This window comes from Monomorium pharaonis, chromosome 1, assembly GCF_013373865.1.
Source record: "Monomorium pharaonis isolate MP-MQ-018 chromosome 1, ASM1337386v2, whole genome shotgun sequence".
In the NCBI taxonomy this organism is placed as follows: Eukaryota; Metazoa; Arthropoda; class Insecta; order Hymenoptera; family Formicidae; genus Monomorium; species Monomorium pharaonis.
Genome location: NC_050467.1, coordinates 22,779,885 through 22,799,279, shown reverse-complemented (window position 1 = coordinate 22,799,279; position 19,395 = coordinate 22,779,885). Strand labels below are relative to the sequence as shown.

General features: G+C 43.1%; 1 protein-coding gene across 1 annotated transcript in view; it reads right to left on the bottom strand.

The window, feature by feature from the left end:
- Positions 1 to 19,395, bottom strand: part of LOC118644980 (probable JmjC domain-containing histone demethylation protein 2C) — a 193,195-nt gene that overhangs the window by 99,425 nt on the left and 74,375 nt on the right. Inside the window, exon 7 of the mRNA XM_036285008.1 lies at positions 3,417 to 3,516. Coding sequence (XP_036140901.1) covers positions 3,417 to 3,516 — 100 coding nt within the window. The remainder of the gene's footprint in view (positions 1 to 3,416; positions 3,517 to 19,395) is intronic.

The following is a 19,395-nucleotide window of genomic DNA, read 5'->3' as shown; positions in this document are numbered from 1 at the left end:
AAATATGCAGAATATATTGAAATTACTAAATCCGCTGATATTTTTCAAATGCCGACAAATTGTTACTGGACACAGAATACTGACATTGCGAATATTTAATTACAACGCAAATATGTTTCTCTAAATATTTAATAATAATTTGTTCAATATTTTTAAAAATCGCAAGACTGTATCACAAATATTATACCTTTGATTGCATCAATGCTAATTCTCGGTACTGTTAAAGTATCGTAAATATCTTTAATCTTAAAACAAAAAATATGAAACACAAATATTGCAAATATTCGAAAGATCGAAAAAAAAAAGAACCTGTAACCGACCGAAATCAGGACAGGTTCTCGATGGAAGCAAATCAGGAAGGAAAACAGAACGAAGAAACGACCGCCCATAATGAGAGCTCGAGTAACCCAGAGAACGAGAAAAAGAAAGATAAATAGACGAGAGGTAGGCCGCGGAGGGACCTAAAGAAATGGAGCTAAGAAACGGCCTCTTGAGGATTAAAGCGAATTCACCGCGGACAAAGACCGTGCAATTCTCTTTCTTCAGCCTGTATTATGCCTATTTCACACGAGCTTCCATTTGAGAAATTTTATACTATTAATTCTTATATATCTAAATAAATTTATAAAAAAGAAAATTTTGTTTTATACTGCAAAAATATGCTGTAAATGATATTTTAGTTTACATATAAATTATCTGATTATATCAATACAAAAGAATAATTTTGCTAAAGTATCTAAAAATTTAGCCAGACACAGCAGAAAATAAATATGTTAGATTTTCGAAATTAGTACATGTAAGACACTCAAATTAGTTGGTATTGTCAAAATTAAAGAATGCGTTTCATGCCTTATAGACGCGGATGTTACCGTAAAAAAATATTTCTTGTATTTTAAAATGCACAAAACCCCGTCGCGAATTTTAGTTTGCGTGACATAGGCTTTAGAGCCGGTGGGAGGTTACCGGCCTCTTCTTCCATCGGAATCACTAGGTCCCTTTTCTTCCTCCTGAGTCAGCCTTCCTCCATTTTCACCCTCTCGCGTCTCGCACTCCTCCAATACGACTCCTCCCTTTTTCTTCCTCTCCTTCCTTCTCACCCTTCGAATTGCTCGATGGCGGTTCAGGCGGTGCCGGCAACGTGTCTTTTGTCCGCGGACCGGTTTCTGCCCGGTTCCCCGAACCATTTATTTTCCTCGACTATATATGACTATATGCTCCTTCTCACTCCACTCCTTCTCCCCCTCGTGTCCTCTCTCCCTTAACTCGTTCCGTCTTCTCGTGCCATTCCTTTTCTCGCTCCTTCTTCCCACATCTCGCCTACCATCTCACCATACCACCCTCTATCGTGTTACACCCTTTTTTCGGCCGGCGCGCGGCGTATCGTACGGCCAGTCGGTTCTCGCACTCGAAATAACGCCCCGATTTCTGGCAGCCTCCCGAGTCCATGAATGAACGCGGCCGAATCGCTTGGAGGCGTAGAGGCGACGAGGAGTCACCGAGCCCGGCTTGTCTGACCTTCGCACGGATCGATTCGGCGCGTATCTATCGACGACGACGAAGAGGAAGACGAAGACGAAGACGAAGACGAGGAGGACGACCCTGCTTGACCTCGCTTCATCGACCACACCGAAGACCTGGACACTGGGTCGACAGAGCTATGCGGTAGCTCACAACCACGTAGGCTCTTCCGCCTTGGCGTCAGTGCACCAGACACGGAGGGAGAAAGTTATAGTTATTGTCACCGATAACTGGCAGTTTATGCCATTTCGTACGCAACGGCTGCGTCCCGCGTGACACTTTGTCAATTTTGCGCGATGTCACGCTCACTCCTAGATTAATATCTTCAAGATATAATGCAAATGCAGTTTCTCTGTAATGTTGAGTGCAAAAACGTGTCTACTGAAAATATTTTTAAGATTCCTTCGATGGAAAATTATATTTCTATAATTCATTACATCTTTAGCTGTAATATATAAAAATAAATATGTTTCTTTCATTAGAAATTTTGTTATTTAACTGCGCTTAATTTTCAATTCTTGATTTCCACTCGTTTGTGTACTCGAAAGTTTACATTGACATGTTAACATTAATGAAGGAGAAATCAAGTCTATGTTAATTATAAGAGTAATATAATTGACTATAATACGTTCTTCATTTAATTTCGAAGCATTTCTAAATATATGAATAAACTGAAAAGAAAGAACTTGCGACAGTTTCAGATATGGCACGTCTCATTCTGTTTCATATCAGCAACGGTATTATTTGCCTTAGCAACAATCGGTTTTCACGCACTTCCTGCGCCCTAACTCGCGATGTTTACGAGCGCCTGCCGATGGTACGACACGACGCGAGCACGATATCACAGCGCTTTTATCGCGCTTTTATTATGATACCCGACACGCCGGGGATCGCATTGTTAAATCAGAACCCTTTCGTTCGTCGCGGAGGCGCGCGCGAGATTGCTCGAACGATCGATCGACGAAATGATCCTCCCCTCGGCAAACGCGGATAAGAATGGCACGTCGAGTAATACCGTGGCAACGGCTATCGGAAACCAAGCGCCGGATAAGCTTTTACTATCCGATAACGATTAACGGCCGCGCGATCGTGTCGGCCTAGCCAATCGCGTTCATCGACTTAAAACGATTTATCGGCGGACGGCGCCCGGCTTCGAGTTTCGCCCGATGAAGTCCAAGAAACTCCGTTGCTGTCGTGCTGCGAGCTACGAAAGTTAGTACTGCCTTCGGAACACGATTAAAACAGTATTCATCAGCGCGCAAATACCGCACCACTTCCACCCTAGAGAGAAATTAGCGGGGCCAGACATTCCACGAACCGACTAATGAATTTCGGGCAAACCGAGCTTCTCCCGTGCTCCCTATAAGGGAGAGAGAAAGAGAGAGATATTCTCTCTCCATTTGCGTTCTCATTAAATCTCAATTTCAAATAGCACGCCACTCGCGATTATCGTCTCCGGTAGTCGTCGTTTTGGGGTGAGGGAAAAGTTCCTCGCTTTCGGAATTGAATATCATTTACGGAAAAATCCAGTAAAGTCAAGAGACTCAAGTTTCTGAAAGTTTCTTTTTACTTTGAAATAGTTGGCGGATGGTTAATTACTTCAGATATCATGGTATTTGCAGACATAAAACTTTTGGACACAGTTCTCTCAAATGAATAATAATGTTGGTGGATGCTCGCACGTTATATTTGAAACAGCTATTTGGCAAAATGCAACTTTCTAATTCGACTTTCTCGCAAACGACAGTCAATTACGTTGGCGCGATATTTTGCAGATTTACTGCAGACGATCGAATCCCTCCCACGTGATTAATTGATTTAAAAAAGACGCAGATTGTGGGCAACAACGTAATTCACGTGTATCGGCATTTCGAGAAAAGAACTCGAAGATCACTTACCTTTTTCCAGCTGCTGCGATATCGGGCTTTGTACCCTCGGGGTTGTCTGCAACTGTGCCGCGTTTCCCGGCCGTCTTCGAGGCCTCCTTCCAGGTCGTGGCTAAACAAAAAAAAAAAACATTAATTAATTTTTAAAATAATTATAGAATGTAGAAAATATAGATTTTTTAAAAACTATATATACGCGCAAACGCAGCTGTTTATTGCTCACTCAAGTCTATGTAGAAATAATTTCGTTGACTTTTTTACAAGTAATGCTTTACAAGAAAATAAATCTTGTGTAAAGGTAGAATTGTGACGTGTAATCCTGATTTTTAACGAAGATAAATCGCAGACATAGATCGAGCATCGAATGCTGATACATCGCGTGCAGCGAAAATGTTACCGCGCTTTCTTTCGGAGTCAGCTGACTGTGAATTAAAATAAACGATTGTACCGATTTATTATAGCACGACCGATCACGCAGATTACAGACACGCCACGGACATTGCGGCTTAACTATATAATTGTACACTGCGGCAGAATCGATTTTCGTGCGATTACAATGTTTAACAGAACTCGTCAAAATAATAAGTACATGTACATCGTTATAATAATACATTAAGAAATGATGAACAAGCAAGAAGTAATGGTAATAAAATTAAGAGAAATCACGACTGCCTTGTTTTACTTTGAGATAATGATCGCGCCAAATATCCGTTTACGTAAAGTGCATATCGATCTGAAATGTCGGGATTAAGTGCATCATACTGCGTTCTATGATGCGGTGGAAATACAAAGAGTAACCGACCCGAACATCCCGTACGTATGACGTGAATAAGAGTCATTCGCTATGTCTTTTCGAGCAATCGGTAGCACATTCGTGACGTTCGACTTTCGCCACGAGTAAAAACACCGCAGCCAACCGCAGACTTTATAGTCTCGATGGATCTCTATCTTCCTCCCGCATCGTTTTCGTCGTCGTCGTCATCGTTTTTCGTTACGTTTCGTCCTTGCTTGCATTACGTGCGGTACGTATGTACGTACGTACATACCCGCAGTAATCGTAACAGTCGGAGTCCCAGCTCGTAAAGCCACTGGCACAACAGCGCGGAAGGAACGGGGCGGACCCGGACAAGGCGGGTTACCATCTTTGTTTAACTGCCACGTTTATTGCCGCGGTGATAAACGGCGAGCGCGCTTCGAGATAAACGCGAGCGAGCGAATGTCTCGCGTATATGTACACGCGGCGACGACGACCTAAATTTTAACGACAAATTCCACGACGAGTCTGGTGCCTAATGCTCCTTGGCAGAACTCTCTCTCTCTCTCTCTCTCTGTCTGTCTCTTTCTCGTGGGAGTGTTGTAATTAAATACAAGCAAACATTCCGAAAGGATGAAGTCTAAACAAACGGCGAGGTTTCCACGTTAATTCAAGGGGAGAATATACCTTAGCCTCGATAGGCCCGGAATTCCTCGGCTCTTTTTCGAAATTTCAGTTGAGTAAATATCCACTTCGGGCTTGTTGTTAAAATTGCATAGGACCGTAAGTAGAGAAGAAGCCCTACATACATTAGTTAGACCACGAGATAATGTAGCGTAACGTAATACCGCGGTGCACAGCGACGGAAAAAAAAAGGGACGAAAATAGATGCAGACTAAATTACCGGAATCCGGCGTCAGGGTATTCCAGGCATCTCTTAATAAAATCCTAGACTTCCGCAAAAATGAAGTCGGGTCTTGAAAGTGCTTCGCTGAATTACTGAAATTTTTTACACCTTAAGTTTCCTCCCCCTCCCTCCCCCGGGGTATATAACGCCGCTTGGCGTACTGTAATCTTCCTTCGCATACCAAACGCGATCATCTCTCGTAAGATTGCACGGACCGTAACGCACGATGCAAACAGACGTAAATATGAAAGTAGTCTTCAGGAGATTCATATTTGGTTTTTCATCGTAAGTCTTTTAACAATTCACTATTTTATCGAAACGTACAATTCCTGCTGTCTCGTGTTTCATTTTTAGTGGCATTTAATATCAGAAAGTTTTTATTTACTTTCAATCACGACACAGTTATTACGGACTCAATTATCTAATGGCACAAGATACGTTTTAACTCTCGTGAAAAATTATATTATAAAGCTATATTCATTTCAATTATAATATCAGCCGCAACCGTTATACGATAAGATCCACCAATGATGCTGGTGCTGGCGGAAATGCCGGCAGCAGGTACTAATCGCTCAATCTCCGGCTTTCAGATCTAATCCCCTACAGGATTACGTCACCGGTAGAGCGACGATGAGCATAGAAGAGTCACAAAGTCATGGTCAGAATAAAGAGGAATTTCACAAACTGATATCAGTAAAAAAATAAAAAAAAAAACTTATTCGGTATCCCTCGCTGTGCACAGGTCGCGCCCTTTATTGGCTGCACGATTCTATACAAGAAAAGGGAGCGACCTGCGAAACGCGCTACGTGCGCGTCCGTGCGGAAGAATCCACCCTCTCGTATTCCCCTCTCCTCTACTTCTCTTTCTCTTTTCCCTCTTGTGTGTTTTATTGCAAATTGAGGTCTCTGGCACGGAGCCAGGCATTTCACCTAGGCCGTTGCATTCCGGCAGATACACACAAGCGTTATATGCTCGCTTAAGTATGTGTCTCGTGTGCGCGCGCGCGAGAACATCTCGATCACGTATACGCAAAGAGAAGAGCTCTTACGTGCTCCCTGCTGCAGACTCTGAAGGACGATTCACGTGTGCATATACGTGCCTGAATAGAGAAAGTCTCTTGAATTCCAAGTTTTTTTTTTTTTGTTTTCTAAATCAGAATGCCGAGATGCCACTCGCCTTCGAATTACACGCGATTTAAAAATAAAAAGTTTCCCCGCCTATCAGATGATGTGAGTACAAAATAAACAAGTAATGAAATTAATTATTTGTATAGATTCAAGTAAATTATCCAATTCCAATAAATTGAGAACAAATTTAATTATGAAGATTATATGTACCTTTAAATGTTAGAAAATTACAACAAACGTTATTTCAAAATATTTCAAAAAATCATAGATATTTTATAAAACAAAATTATCGGTAACTTCGTGAAATATGTAGAAAGGGAAACAGAAAAAACACCGTGCAATTTGCATTAATCAGCGACTGTATACTATATTTTCGGAATTTAAAAACGAACGAAATGTAATCATTGCTTTCAAGCAAGAATTCAATATAAGTATCCGAAAAAGAGAGGGAGAGAGAGAGAGAGAGAAAGAGAGCGTATCTACAAGGTAAAATAATCCGGTATACTGGATCGTCACGTTAGATGATTTTATTTTTACACTCGCGGGTCTCGCACACAAGATATAAATAGTAAAAGAAAAAAAGAGAAAAAGAATGAAACGACCGCGCAACGTTGAAGGCGACGACGACGGATGATATTCCATAATGTCATTAACGTACGTCGAGATAATAGCAATTCGCCGCCGACGGATATAGGTGGATGCATTACGTGCGGACAGCATCTTTTTCCGGCACATGCTAATCTAATTAATGGTTGCACAGAAACCCCGCGTGGTGTGGTGCACGCGGCATGAGCGTGTGCGTGTACGCGAATGCGACCAGCGGCGTATTTATTACGGTTCAGAGTCCTCCGAGATTCGCTCTCTGTCCCTCTCTTTTTTCCTCCCTTTTCGCTCGTTTAAAATACCAATTTTCGATAATTTTGTCCTGCATATTCAATTAAATTTTTTAAAAAGAATAAAAATATGCACGTTATTATATGAGATTATTTAATATTAACCATCACGATAATTCAAGTTTTTCATGCGCGAATTCATTTTTTATCGATGCCCAGAAGCAAAACTGAGCAATATAAGTGTAAATATTTGTTAACACTCTACGTTTACGGTACAATAATTTAAATTGAATATTACGATGAGCAAACAATTCTCTCTCTCTTTTTCTTTCTCATATACTTTATTTTTTTATTAAATATTATATTTGAAATTTTCTCTGAAAAATACATACCGCGTTTTTTAATTATAATTTAATATAATAAAAAAATTAATTTAATAATAGTAATAATAAAATGTTCAAATTTTACATTTCTCCACAAATACAGAAGTAATATATCGTAACAGAAACATAGAACATAGGCATTCCGAAATATACTGATCAGGAGACAGACAAATATGCGCAAAACGTAGATAATGACATATCTTTTTAATTATGTTAACAAGTAATACAAGATGTGCATAAAACCGGATTATCTCGGCGCTCTCGATGTCGATAACGAGCCAGTTGGAAGACGAATTGCGTTTAAACTAAAAATATTATATACAAGAACGATAACGCGACACGTGAATCGGTTATGAGATAATAATTAAGACAAGTTGAGCGATTGACCTGTGCGAGTGTATGCAGTGATAAACCAATATTATGCATGCGCATAATTATTATTTCCGGATAGCATTTATCGATAAAATGCGATAATCTTAGCGGCAGGTGAATATTAGAATCCATAAACGTTTCGCGTTTTACTTGAAGAATTTGTCTGTTTATTTTTTCGCCCCGTCATTTTCAACAGACTTTATCAGATTTAACTCACTCGATCGCCAGGAAGTCATTAATTCTCCTTTATGCTCTCTATAATCTTCTCGGCGCTGCACATTTTTTTTTCCTCTAATCCGAATCACCCTCGTCCCGGCCCATTCAACCGCGCGCTCACCGATATACCGTTTTACCAGCTTATTAATCCATGTTCTTCGCTGCACTCGTTCACCGTCGTTATAACGAGGCGTGCCGCGCGTTTCACGAATCGCCGGGATGCGTCGTTATCCTTTATGGCCGGCATTACAGCCAGGTATCGCTGAGCGTGCAGGAAACGGCGGAGTTACGCCAATGGCACGCACCGTACACGAGCGTAATCGTATCTCGACGCTGCACGCGTGTAACCCATTACATGTATCATGTTACACCCCGCGCATGCACACGCACACACATCGCCGTACGCGTCATCAAGCGGACGAATGCATTGGGCGTCGCGATAAAACCCAGTCGACCAGAAAGACCAGGCCAACTCGCATGTTCACTCGATTTTTACCGTCTTCCTATCGCGACCAACCGGTTCGGGGGAATACCGGTCGTTCCTTTCTACCTACGAACCGATCCACTCGGGCAGGTGACCTCTTTAAGTCGAAGTACGACTTCGTACATTTTTTTCGTCCGTGGAAACTACTGCGAATCGTAGACGAATAACACTTTCCAAGTTGAGTGACATTTAAATTAATATCACGGAAAATATCAGATGCTTTTTAAAATTCATGATGATCGATTGCTCTCGACAATTCTAAACGATACATTAACATATGCTAAAGTCGCGCGTATATTCTCTCGCGGATTAGAAGAAAACCTTGTTCACTCAAATAAAATTTGCATGTTGAAGGTACAAAGAGTGACAGTTGTAATTTTTTTTCAATTAAGTGATGATCTCAAACGAAAATTTCCTCGACCCGAGCGAAAATCGATCTTATAATTCCTTTACCATCACTCGCAACGACTCGCGCGCGTCCTATTAAATTTCGAGGTATCTATAACAAAGTTTCGGCTGACTCATGCACACTCCCCGGTTGCGGATAATAATGCCGAAAAACCATTTCAGTGCTAAAGGGATTAAACAGCCTCGTATATATCGGATGTCGCGAACGTTATTCGCGTCGCCGAGAGAAGGAAGTTCAGCTTCGGGAATGCAGGAGAGGGCTCGGTGTCCTCGAAGCCCCATTATGCGATTACAAGTAAATTCGCGTAACTCCCTGTCGTCGCCGTCGTGGCTGTTGTCGTCGTCGTCGTCGTTTATGCACTGCAACCCTTGTTAAGCGACAAAAGCCGCCCGTGGACGTGCCGCGCGTTTTATCTATGTGCGACTCGCATGCAAGTCAAGTATCCGGAGGAATATTGACAAACAGCGGACCACACTTTCTCGCCTCGCCTTTCGTCGTGACGGCACGCACAATTCACGTCGACGTCGTCGTCATTTTTCTTCTACGAGAAAACGCGGGGAGCTTGTTACTAAAGCGTGAGAATTTATTATCGTCCGTTATGCAGTGGATGTGTACGTGTACCTCGTTAACGCGGAGTTTTAATCACCTCTCGCTGGGTCGCGCGAGGATGCAAAGATTATGGCGACGTAAAGGGGGATTATTAAAATTTCAGGTGATCAATTTTAAAAAGCTTGAAGAAGCAGACAGCCGGTGGGTATTGTGCTTCAACATCCGTAAACAGCTCGTCTATGGGCTGAAGAGCTAATTTGGTTAAAAATTGTTTTATGACTTAATTATAAGTTCCTCGACGGAATTAGGAGAGAGTTGATCTTCCTTTATTGGAAATTTCGTAAAAAATTATAGCACGTACATGCGTATTTTTTATCTTTCAATTGAAACCAAAGCTCAATTAAGGTGTATCGCGTGTAACTGAAAAACAATTAATGATTTGACATGGTTTCCGTTACGTGGGAGAAGTAATTACGTGGGAGGGAATTATAATTAAAAAATTTTAAAAGATTAAAAGTTTTAATGCGTGTGAGAAAACTTTAAATAACCTGTATGCACGAAGGGGGAGAAATTATTTCGCCACAAGTAGCATTGACGTGCGCGATATTGGAAAAACGATCGCACTGCGAGGAGCTACGATTAAAATTGTATTTCCGAGGGATTATCGAAAATTGAGAAATCCTTTTTAGTAAATTTAACCTGTCAGATAGGAACCCTCGTTCCTCATTCCTTGATGTGATTTTCACGTTCGTGAATAATTTCCGGTGAGACCCGATGGAAACGTCGCCGCCGCCAGGCCGAGGACCAGCACGGAGGAGAAAGATAAGCTGAGAGCAAAGCGGCCAATTAAATTTGAGCAAGAGTTGCTACTCGGGTTTGTGTAGCTCACGTTGACGATCGAGAGATTCGTCGAACGTTCCACGTTTGGGATAATCGCGCGCGGTGACCCGAAATAAACGCGGATTTCTGAATCATTTAGTGCACCATCGCACCGTCTGTAATATTAAAACGTCCGCGGCGCGTATATTGCCATACCCAGGTAGCACGAATAGATACAGATACATGTATGCGAATGATACGCGAATAAAAAATTGACAATTCTTCATGCATAGTGAATTAAATGAAGACGCTATCTATTTTTCGCTACATTTGTGTTCTACAAAATTATTTTAATTCTTGCACGATGAATTCGTCAACAAATATCTACCAAAAGCGTTCTACATGCATCCTTGTAGGATGCTGTAGGGAAAGAGAGAGAGAGAGAGAGAGAGAGAGAGAGAGAGAGAGAGAGAGAGAGAGAGAGAGAGAGAGAGAGAGAGAGAGGCGAGGCGATCGCGCGACGAGACGAAATGAGATTCGCGTCCTCGAGAATGCGCGCGAGGACCATTCATAATTTCTGTCCGCCATACAAGACAGGACGAGCGAGCGAGCAGACGTTTGACGTTGTCTCGTTAAAAGCGACATTAGCATCCGTGCTTCAGGAAATTGAAGGCTCACTTAAATCTTTCAAACGCTTGCTGCCTGCCATCTCAATATCTCCGCGCGATTTCTGAATAATGACAGCAGATCGGAAGAGATCAATAACAAGAGTCGATAAAAAATAAATACCGGATATTTACAGTCTTTGCGGGGGGTTCGATCTCTTCGCCAAGAATTTTTTTTGAAGCAACGCCTTCGACTAATCTCCTTTTTTAATGCTCGTTACTTGTAACACGCATTCTCTGATGGAGATAAAAAAAGACGCGATATCCCTTGACAATCCCTTCGGCAGTCCACGCGGACGGGCGGCGTCCGTCGACTCTCTCCCTCCCGCCGCGAAAAGCTCTCCTCGCTCTCTTCCTCTCGCATTCCCCCTCCTCTCGCCTCCGCGCGTCGCAAAGTTCCGCCGGGAATAAATCCAGCCCGGTCCGGTGTGTGTATGTGCACGCATTCATGCATAGTGCATGTGCGTTTCTCCTCCCGTTCGCAAAGTCGTGCAGCCGGCAGACTGGATGTGTGCGTATGCGTGTGCGACGTGTATACGTGTATGCAGGCGCGACGAAACACACGCGTAAACGCGCGAGCGCATAAATCTACATACACGTACACGCGGCGCGGCGGTGCGGCGCATACCTGACGGTACATAAGCGTGTCTCTGCGCCATGTATAATATAACCGTGTTTCCCGCGTACATGGGCCGCGTGTTTCTGTGTGTAAGCGCGGCGTGTGTACAACGCCGTCGGAGCGGCAGATATTCGCCGATCGATCGTACCGGGTTATCTGACTGCCAACGAGAATTCATTTTCCCTCCCCCCGCCCCTCTCTCTCTCTTTCTCTTTCTCCCTTCCGATCTTCTCTACCTATCCTGCTGCTCTCTCTTTCTCTCTCTCTCTCTCTCTCTCTCTCTCTCTCTCTCTCTCTCTCTCTCTCTCTCTCTCTCTCTCTCTCTCTCTCTCTCTCTCTCTCTCTCTCTCTCTTCATCCCTTGCGCGCGCCCGCGTTATCGCTCTGTCGCTATCCGTTCTCCCTTGCTCTCCGGCCATCACGTCTCTCCCTTTTTCCCCTCTTTTCCTCTCCCGTTATCTCCCTCCCCCGCGCATCATAATAGATCTTCACCCGCGTACTTCCTCTCTCCTCGCGCTGTATATCCTTTGTTTCCTCACTTTCTTTCTCTCTTCCTCCTCTCGTTGTCCGTGACAATTCTCTCGTGTGCTCGTTAATCACATTACGCGTGTATACACCCGCGCGCACTAAATAGAAAAGACGACAGTGGCGAGAGGAAAAAAGAAGGGCAAAAAAAAACGATATTCGAGCAGGCGGGAGGAAAGCAGGTAATGAATGGGGAAACTCGCTCTATTTGGTTTTTCCCCGTTGCTGTCTGTTACTACCGAAACGGCTTTCTTGGAGACTCGAATAACGATAATCTCGCGGAGCAAACTATTCGCAGAATGTCCACGCTGCTCCGGCGCGAAGATATTTTCGAAATAATCTCAACAATGTTCTCGTGCCGATAACGCATCGCAGCGTGCAACGCGGGAATATTTTGTCAGGTAGTCGAGAACTCCGCGAGGGGAGGTGAGGGGAGGGCGGGATAAAATAACCCATGTCCATCCAATAGAAAATAAAATGCAGACAAAAATACTTTCGGATGTAAAACAATATCTTGAATATGTCTTATTGTTAGACTTGCACGTCTATATGTGCATATAACGTGATACAATAAAACGCTTGCAAAATGATAGAACGCAGTTCCACGAAATTAAATAGCTTGCTTCCACTTTTACGTTGTCACGTTAAACGTGGTCACGTTTACGTTGATCGCTAACGCTCGAGAAAAAGTTTCATTGTTTACCGCCGCGGCGCGATATCTACGAATGTACCTGCTATCGGCGAGATGAAAATCTAGGTAAATGCAGGCAAAATCGCGGAAGCCGCAAAATTACGTTTGAAAAGGCTCTCGGTCGCAGCGACAGCGGAACGGAAAGAACAATGAATCATGATGGAAAGTGCTCGTCGCGTAACGGCGGATCGGAATATCGGCTGCCTCGATACTTTACGACGCGATCGACATACTCTTGGACTGTTTTTTTTTTCTCATCAGATACCTCGCGGTGCAATAATTTTAGAATTGCCCCGCTTAAAAGCCACGAGCGCCGCTTTTTATCCTACGGAATCGATTCTCGATTGTAAAACCCGATAGCGAATTTCTATCTTTTCGCCGATCGCTGAATCGAGAATGGCGCTCGATTGTCTTCCTGGGAAGTTTTTGCTACGAAGAGTCGTTTTCGGAAAGAAATTAAATCCGAGATAAACACCGGCTCTTGCGATTTCCTTTAGAGAACCTCGAGTGGAAGTGTATTTTAATGCGATTGTAGGACGTGGAAGGAGATTGTGGAAGAATGGCTTTCGATGAACAAAACATTTCAGTTCAGATATAATTCGGACAAATCGTTCGCTGGAAACACGATAGATTTGACGTGTCGTAATTTCAACTATGCCAACAATTAATGGCAGTACGTTTTTCTCGGGGATGACTTAAACTTTATCGATTACGGCCGCTCCGGCGGAGAGTGCCGGCTGAGATGTTTTCGCGTAATTAGTTTGGCGCACGTCCGATCACGATTCGCAAATACCGAAGTGCATTCGGGCAAATCGATATGTTGGTCGAGTAACCCGAACGCGATATCTGTTCTTTCTTGGAATCGCTTGGAATCGCTTTGAATCATTGATTGAGCTTTATCATGCGGGCAGCTCGGTCTAAGTTGCAAATAAATCAATGATCCCACTGTTCGCCTTCCGCTACATTCCGTTTAATTTGATACCACAGTAAACTTCTACTCTCTACGTCTGCCTGAAGATAAATGCCGGACTTGAGCATGAAATAGATCTCTAAATATTAGGCCCAAGCTTTAATTTATTTTTTTTAAAGCAACGAAAAACGCGATGTTAGTATTATTGCATAAATTACACTAGTTGAAAAAAACAATTTACAAATTTTATAAGGGATGAATATCGACATTTTCTTCGATAGAACTAAAACTTTATCGTAATAGATATTTCGTGTTCGAAAAAAAAATCTATTTTAGAACTGGCGCAATCATCACTCAATGACATTTCGCCTTGTGACGTTGATCATTAAGTTAATTTGACGTTAATCATTGATACTCCTATGGTGTGACACAGACATCCTTTCACGGTTTACTCCCAAATCGCCAGTCAGTGGAATTAGTTGCTCGAGTTCTAAAATGTCTGGATAATATTTCACTGTCATCCCACGAGACGCAGAAAAATCTCTCTCTCTCTCTCTCTCTCTCTCTCTCTCTCTCTCTCTCTCGGGCACATTTCGAGAAGAACGATCGCCCGGCGATATGATCACGTCATCATGGAGCACTTACGTCGTCCGAGGTCGAGGACGTGGGACCAGTCCAAGCCGGTCGGTCACTGTGAGCGTTTATCCATGATGAGGCAGGGAGCGGGGCAGACCCGTGGCTTGACTTTCACTGACTTGACACAGCACACAATCATACGGCGGGTTCTCCGCGGGGCAACGAGATCATTAACAATCGCGAGACGGGCGCGGCACAAAATTAAGCTGTACGCATGTATATGTGATCGTACTTGTATCAGGATCCCCTTTTAAGGGCCGAGTCGACGACGGTGAACCCCTCTCGGCTGAAAAAATCGTATCTATGTACGCGCGTAGTCCCCACCGACGACAGATGCGGAAGACAACTTCCGGAAGATTCGTGGCATCGAAACTATAATATAATGTCTGGGAATAATCGATAAGCGGAGCGTCAAGCTGAATTGGTACATAAATTAATTTATTCCGGGCTGGGCACAAGCGAGGATAAGTAGAAGACTCCCGAGGGGGGAAAAGTTGGATTCCGGGATCGTGACCTCGTTCGGGAGAGACGAGTCTCTCATTAAATCCAAGTAAATTCAGTAAACACGAACTTCGAACTATTCCTTCAACAAGAAACAACGAGAATCCTTTTCCAGCATGTAAAGCGTAGTTGTTCAATGAGTTTGCAAATTGATTGAAGCAAATTTTACAGTGGCGACAATCGAACATAATGACGAAGAAACGTCAGAATAAGAAATACATCTTAACTTCGATGACGAAATGAATCAATGAACAAAGCAAATCAACTACGAAAAGCATAATTGATCGAGTAATAACTATCACTCAAGATTATTCCGAAGTTAATAAAGTATCAAATGTGCGAAACTAATATCGATCAAGAGGCAACAAAATGTTCACTTCCGATAACGGTCCTTTACGAAAATACTCCAACATGTCGTCAGCTTTCACTGACGTAAAATGAAACAGTATAGAACGTGATATTGATTGAGGGACCGGCGAGACTCGCACTTCAATTATCAAATCAAGGGACACAAAACCCCTAACTGGTCTCCGAGCACTAGAAACTAGATCCCTTCTCAGGACGTGAAGGACAATGTCCGCCGAGTTGGCAACAATCAGCATCGACCTGTCGTCACTGATCGCTCGGGGGATCTGCCCGCTCTGCAGAGTCCCCGCCCATGTACCACGCGGGAGAGAAACGGAAGTGGTGCGCGAAATTCCCTTCTTCAGCTATCACCGAGCTGCAGCATCATGACGATGACGCATTATCGACCGGATATCGGATGCCACGAATCCGCCAGAATTCTCGCGATCCGTCCGGCCAGCCGGTGTCGTTGCTCTCTCACACAATCACCTCTCCCTCTTTCTCCCCCTCCCTCAACTCTCTCTCTCTTTCTCTCTCTCTCTCTCTCTCCCTCTCTCTCTCTCCCTTCTCTCTGATATTCTCGTGATTTTCGATATAGCTCTCGCGATTGCACTATGAATCACGCGCTAATCTCCGGGGGGGATAGAAACGCGCGATAAAAAGTTGGTCCCGGGATCGCGATGTATGCCCTCGACGGTGACGCGCGCGGGCCGGTCAAGACCACAACAATAGGAGAGCCATCTCATCGGCGGCGGAAAGGAAAGGGGGGAAGGGGTAGGTGCGCGAGCGCGCGCGCGCGCGCGCACGCACGCACGAGAGACGCGGGATGAGATGGAGGGGAGGGAAGGGGTATCGTCGGGCAGGCACCTTCACCCTCGAGACGACGGACGATAGGTCGGCCAGGCGGTAGAGACAAAAGCGCGTTGCTGACGATCAGACGCGAACTGCGATACGCCCGGGCCGCAGTGCTGCCGTCTACTGGCACGAGCTTTGCGGAATCGCTTGGCCCCCCCCTTCTCGCCCCGACCCCCCAACACGCCCGTCACCCTGTGGAGGTTCCCTCTCCTTCGACGGCCCCGACGCCAGCTTCCACCACCCAACCGCTGGCTCGTCAACTGCATGCTCGCCGCCGCCGCCGCCGCCGCCGCCGTCGTCGGACTCTTCCCCGCTCTCCTATCCGCGCGAGTAGCGATGGAGGGTCGATCCCTCCGGTCCCCCTTTCGTTACCTCTCCCTTCGCGCGCATCCCTAGACTACCCCTATTTTCCTCTCCTCGCTCTCATCGTGTCCCGGTGCACGGTCGTCATCCCACGAGTGGAGCACCCGCCTTCGAAACCGGGAGCGTCACGCGAGTGACGATAATGTTGCAAACTCGGCGAGCCACAGCGATACGTATACGCGATAAACTATCGGTTACCCCCGTCTGCGCCTCTTCACCTTACACTTCTGATCTAGTTTCTTGCCAAATCCACCTTCCTCCCTTTATAAGTCCGATCTTTTTGTCTCTACCGAGACAACTATTCTACTCTATCCGTTTCTTCTTCAAGTGACTTTCAATTTTATTTTCAACTGGTTATAATATAATATAACAAAATTAATTAAGCGTTCCTTCAATTCTTCCTTCATTTCTCATTTTATATTTTCTCAAGTATTGCTAATTTCTGTTGCTATATACTATACTGTTATATAACATTTTTTATCATTTATAATTAATTAAAGTAATTAAAATCTTAATTCGCTATATTCTAATTCGGTATTAGAATTTCACTCGGCAACGAGTCTATCTTTTCTCCGTTATTTGGCATTATGATAAACTTATACGGCACTCAGCACAACCAATCGTTGCATTCTGATAAGTCACGTTAACTTATCAGTGTACATTACATCGCGCAGCTGTCAGGTACGATACGAGCAAACGACGAATACGAATAATCAAATCAAGCCCCATAAAAATCTGCTCGACCAGAACTCGAAAACGGTAAAACGGGCGCGCGGACGGAAAGGAAGGGAAGGGTGGCGTAAAGGGAAGGCCCTTTCACGAACGAGAGTTGCGTTCGAGCGATCGTAGAATCGTAATTAATTGAATTACGCGGTCGTGGCGTGGAATTCGTCGCACGTCGCTCCGGAGGACGCTGTCGCCGCTCCGAGAAGCTATTACGCGCTTGCACGAGCGCTCATTTTATTGAAATTTTCAATTATATAAATTGCAGAGGCGGGTAACGCTTCTTTAACAAGAAAAACGGTTTCCCCCGAAGGTGCGCAGTTGGGCGATCGAACACTCAGTAAGGAAATTAGATATGAAATGGCATGTGCCTGGAACATGTCGCGAATACTTTTACAATTCTCACAGGTCTTTTTTTCATTCTATTATATCGACCGTTATTTAAAACCTAATTATGCAATTTGTGCTGTAGATCTACATTTTTCGCATAACAAAATAATTGCAACTAAATATTTAATAAATACCATTTATATATTTCAAATATTAAAGAAGCTTATCTGATTCAATTCTAAAACTAAAAAAAAAATCCGATAATATCGACAATAAAATTATCAGATTATTCGATTGCGAAATTCACGTGAATATTGTTACATTGTTTTTGTGCCATTTGTTATCAAAATTTAAACTTGTTACTATTATACTGAGACTCGTGATGTGGGATTACATTTCATACGGATACTTCAATTACAATTATCTGAAGTTAGTAGGATAGATATATTACAATGCTTCGAATCGACCTCGCGTAGCACGAATTCGTGCCAAATTATGCTATCGTGCCAACAGGTGACATACAGATAGTTTTGAATTACGTTAGTCAATTGCTTAATCACATAATAAACCACGATTTAACAAAGTAAGAGATATTTTTTCATCCGCCCGATATGTAGTTGTACATGTAACAAATGGGCTCATACTCGTTTAGCCGAAAGTAGCATTTGTCACGTTAATACTTTGCGATATTCGTGGCTACGAATTATATTTAATTTCTGAGAGATATTCGAAAACAAAACTGTTATAAGGATTCAGTTGTCACGTTCAGCACAGACGGCAGCTGGTTATTAATATTCGAATGTAACGAAAATAGAATGTGAATTTATATGTGAAATTTTCCCTATTATATTCAGCTTTAATAATCTTGGTAATTACAAGACTCGACTTTCTGAAAATGTAAAGTTCGCTTAAATAATTAAAAGCTTTCGTTGATTTAATATTCTGTAATTTAGTTCGCAATTTCTTTCTTTTTTAATGAGCCATCACTTAATTCTAAATCTGTAATTTCGAGAATGAAGAAACATTTCATAAATAAGATACATCCTAAAATCCATCAAACACAAAAGAAAAATTCTGTAGTAACATATGTATATTAAAAATGGGATTTTAATTTCAACGTTCCTATTAAGTTTGATCGATAAATTAATTATTCCTCTCTCTCTCTCTCTCTCTCTCTCCATGTTATAGGAAGAGAAATATAATCTACAAAGATAATGAGAATAAAATAAAATCAAAATGTTAATTAAGTTACAAGACGCAAAGACAAAGGCTTCTGCTCTCCGATGTAGGTCAGGATCGGTTCTCGCGATATAGCGAATCGTCCGCATTATATAGAGGCAATAAGAACTTACGCTCCAAGCTCCTTCGAGGCACGACTCGGCAAAGCGGAGCGAATATCGATTTCAAGCAGGGTGGCATTCGGCTATTCGAGCATGCCGAGCGAAAAACTTGGCAATTTTACGGCGCGTTTCTTAATGCGATGCGCTGCCGCGTTTACCATTCTCCAGCACGGTGATTGCGGGCACGGTTCCGATTTATTCGACCGTGAGACGCGACCGACGAATCTCAGAACCGTCATCAAGAGTCGAACCGACGTTACATGCATTCGAAGTGACTGCCGAATTATCGGCTTCCGATCACGGTCCTTTTACATTTCGTGTATAACACGATCGCACGAAAGCTTCTAACGTTCGAGCGATACACAACGAATCTTGTTTCCCGCGACTGCAATTTATTTGGACATTACGGCCAGGCAATTTGGCTAAAATTCGGGAATGTGTATTTATTTGTTGCGCTTGTGGATGGTATAATAAAATTTTTCTGCCACGGAAAACTTTGCGCGGAATACGCGGTATGCGGGGTTCGTTAATTTATTTATTATCGTTTTTCTTGCATCTCTTAATTTACTCGTGAAATTTTTTTAATTTTAAAAAAGATCCAATTTAATTAAATAACAATTGATTTTTTGTTTAAT